The sequence below is a fragment of the Colius striatus genome, chromosome 1 (genome assembly GCF_028858725.1).
Source record: "Colius striatus isolate bColStr4 chromosome 1, bColStr4.1.hap1, whole genome shotgun sequence".
NCBI classification, from domain to species: Eukaryota; Metazoa; Chordata; class Aves; order Coliiformes; family Coliidae; genus Colius; species Colius striatus.
Window position 1 is genome coordinate 184,211,638 of NC_084759.1, and position 4,154 is coordinate 184,215,791.

At 39.6% G+C, this 4,154-nt stretch overlaps 1 protein-coding gene across 1 annotated transcript; it reads left to right on the forward strand.

Annotated features, from left to right (window-relative positions):
- Positions 1-636: 636 nt before the first annotated feature.
- Positions 637-2,883, forward strand: HYAL4 (hyaluronidase 4). Its single transcript, XM_062018867.1, is given in 6 exon segments — positions 637-677; positions 679-912; positions 914-1,071; positions 1,074-1,354; positions 1,356-1,495; positions 2,814-2,883. Coding segments are annotated over 6 exon segments (924 nt in total).
- Positions 2,884-4,154: the final 1,271 nt, after the last annotated feature.

Consider the following 4,154-nt stretch of genomic DNA (forward strand, 5'->3'; position numbering starts at 1 on the left):
AGCTCAGAAAAAGCTTTCTTGGATCTGCATTACTGCTGTAAAGAGTTTGAACTTGTATCCCTTTATGGTACTGCAAAATGACAATGAGATATGTGTGCTAGTTTAGAACTACTTGGAGTATCTCTGGCTGGCACTGAACTAGACAGGTCAGGGATATTCATGAAGCTCTGAAGATGGTGATAAAAGTCAAGGTTTGATTTTATAGTTACCCTTATAGTTATTATTGAGAAAGCCTGGAGAATAAGGAAACCATGTCTTCTTCAACCTTTCCAACTGCAACAGGCACAGCCACTAAGGCACTCTGGGGCCCACTGAATCGATGACAACATCCTCAGTGATTTCAGTACAACCTGAACTGATGAGACAAGCAACTGTGGTTATACTGACTTCCACAGACTTATATTGATTTATGTCACCTGGGAGTCATCCCTCTCTTTTGGAGTTCAATTGTTCTGATTTTGTTTCTTCAGTGCTGGCATGGTAGATACCTTTGAAGCGACTGATAGCAATTTGTATAGCTATATATGCAATAAATACTAATGCTTCTTCTGTTATGTTCTACAGACAAACTGGGTGAACCGCTTAATATTGTCTCCTGTATCGTGAAAGTACTGCCTGAAAACGGGACACTTCTGCATGGTTCATCTTCCTGCCCTTGGCACTATGAAACCAGCCCAATGAAAGGAAGCCTTTCATAGCTGTCTGGAACAACCTGTGCACCCTGAGATATGATATCATGCTGACCCTGACAGTGTTCCATATGATCTGAAGCTCATTAACTAAAGCAAGAGGGCAGAATGTGACCATGTTATAATTTAATAGGCTTCACTGTTATCGTTGGTACCTATCACAGGGAGTCCCTTTTAATGGTGACCTACCCTAGAACTTTAATCTGCAAACTCATCTGAAGCAAAAAAGCTATAAACTATTACATCCCAGATAAGGACTTCAGTAGATTAGCTGTTGCAGACTGGGATCACTGGAGACCTCAGTGGGCCTGCAACTGGGATAAAAAAGTTGTCTGCACAACAAAATCCAGGAAACTCATAACCAAAATGGAAGGGAATATTTCATCAGTGATGTTGAACATTTAGCCAGAGTTTCCTTTGAAGAGAGTGCAAAAGTTTTTATGAAGGAATCAATTGCATTAGGAACGAAAAGCAGACCAAAGGGCCTGTGGGGATACTCTTTATACCCTGACTGTTATAATTACAGTTTCTGTGCTCAGAACTATGCTGGTTTCTGCCCAAAGAGTAAAGTTTTGAGGAACGATGAAGTTTCCTGGCTCTGGGATAGCAGAGCTGTCCTGTTTCCTTCCACTGGCATTAAGAACCTCCTTGGAAACAGGGAAAATTGTTTTGCATTTTTCTCAATTTAGACTGAATCAATCCATAAGGATTTCCTCTATGAAATCCCAAGGCCATGTGTTGCCTATATTTGTGTATACTTGACTAGGTTCTAGAGATGGACCTTTATTGTTTCTCTCTACGGTAAGGTTTGCTGGAACAATGTGGTCTGCATTTATGCTTTAACCATACTTGCAGATGGTGTACTAGGAAGGAAAACACCATACTTGGGCCAGCTCTGCTGGTTCATGTTAATTGTGCACATGCTTTCAAGAGCTCAGTGTTCTGAAGAAAAATTGCAGCCTTAAATACCTACTTTTTTTGCTTTAATTCATCGCTATGCTGTACTCAGACATGCATTTGAATGGTTTAAAAGGATTTCAGCAATTTCATGCAGTATGTAGGAAGCAGTTAATACATTATTCCTCCCTGATGTACTTTCTTCTGCAATCACCAATTAATCTGCAGGTAGCTGTCACTTTTATAGAAGGGAAACTGAGGCAGAGATGTTAGGAACTTGCTCATTGTTACATCAAAATGGGAAATTGAAACCAGCAGTCTGTCTGTATGCCTCCATCTCAAAAGAATTTCATTTAGTCCCATACCTACCTCAGAGCAGGCAAATGGTGCACCAGAACCAAGGAGTACTGCTCATATCAACTGAACACACACACACATCTTCAACATAAGCATCTTACCCCAGTCCTTCTTTATGTGATTTGGGACATCGTCCCAAAAACTAGATAAAGACAGTAAGCCTCCTGTGAAAAAGCAGCATAACCTATCTGTTACTGTCCTGGCTTTGTTCTGAGTCTTTGTCATGTCCTGGAGCTTTCGGAGAGCCACACATCAAAATTTGTTGTGAGAAAATATTTTGTCCTTAAAGATGTGTGAAATGGGCTTTCTGGGCTGCTTTTCTCCTGGCAGATAGTACAGAAAACCCAGCCAGAATGAGCTGTCAATAAGGGTTCAGTTGTCGTCAGTGAATGAAATTACTTCAGCCAATTTTAAAAAATATTCGGCTGTGATTTCTGTCAGAGTCAATGTGAATAGGACTGTAAACTTCCTTCCAACTCTGTCAAGCAACAAAGGCAAGATCCTGGAGCATCTCCATCAGCTCCAGACACCCGGTCTTGCCACACTGTCATCACCTGTATTTCTAGCATACATGATGGCTTCTTTGTAGATCTACAGGCAGTGGTGTTTGAGGAATGCAAGATAATAAAGCCCTTTGCACCTTAGTTGCATTATATTTTCTGTATAGAACTTCCTAAAAATCCTTTAAATTAGTTCAACTTTATTTGTCCTGAATGAATTTGTTAATGCAGGCTGCTTACATATTGCATATTTTTCATAATGTAGAAGAAAAAATTAGAGTTAGTAGTTTCACATTAGCTAAAACTGTGCCAAATACAGAGTGACTGTACAGAAGAGTAAAAATTCACTGATTCTGAATAAATTGTCAAGGCTCTACATTGTCAATATCACAGCTGCAGCTGAGATGTGGAGCAGACATCTTTTTCAGAAGAATGGATGACATTTGCAAAGAACCTGAAGAGCCTCAACATATTTATATTTGAATCCTAAGAGTCTCCAAATAGATTCCTTGAAGGACCAAAGACTTGTTGTGAGAGAAGTATCAAATGAAGATCTGGAACTAATAATAATTTGTCTGTATTACCAGGTTTACAAAAGAGCTGACTGTAGGATAATTAAAGTTGCTGATGACCATCTAGGTTGCTCTGAATGTCTCACCCAGAAGATTTGCAGTGATCTGCCTGCTTCCTTTGCTTTTGATGAGTGTTTTCCAGCTGCTGCTTTGTCAAAAGGCTGATTTCAGTTGAGAGGAGTGGTAAACTGGGTTCAACAAAAAGTTTCACATGCTTTGCAGCTCGGGATTGGACCCAGATGTAATCTGAACCTCACAGCTGTGCCCTGAGTTCAATAAAGCATTGAGAGAGCACATTGAATGCCGAGTAAAAACCACACAGGTCTATAGGAATATGTCCAGCCCTCAATCCCATCTTCAGAGATTAGGCTGTTTAGAAGGCTAGAAACCAAATTTCTGCCCAGCTGATAGCCACAACCAGGACAGCAGAAGCATGTTACTACTGAAAAAATAAAACAGCTCGAGACTCACTTTTTCCATTTTTAAAGAGAGGAAGAGTCCACTCATATCTATGTCTTACTGGATGGCACACTGGGTAGACCATCTTTCCAGAAAATAAAAGATGAAGGAAGTTTTCTAGTTTCTTTTCTGAGTGAATTCAAGCCTGTGTTTTCCCTCTTTCATATCCTATGTGATGGAGGTGTTCTCCATGAGGTAGAAAGGAATTAAAGAGTCAGGAGATCAGAAAGAAGGACAAGCCACACTGTCTTGATCAATATATTTATGGAGAAAGGAATGTGTATATTCTGTTCCAACAACAAAGGATCTCCCTGTTGATTTTTTATATCATGACTATTTAAAATAAAATTAACAAGTAATGCTGGGAGCAGGAACTCCACCACACCCAGGCCTATCTCCACCCTGAATCTATGATAATACTGCAATGACTTTTAAATTTAAAGGTAGTGAAATCACCCCATGACTATTATAGAGATGCAACCAATAAGGATCCACAGTTTATAATCTTCTACAAAAAACTTATTTATGTCCCAACTGCCAGGCAAACATTTGAGATATACCATCCCACTGACCTCCATTGTTTCTGTTGTTCCAGAATCATAAAGATCCCATCAGGTTTAGACCTTTGTGAATTTGTACCTCTTAGCAGCTTTTCATTCTTAAAATACATCCTATTATCC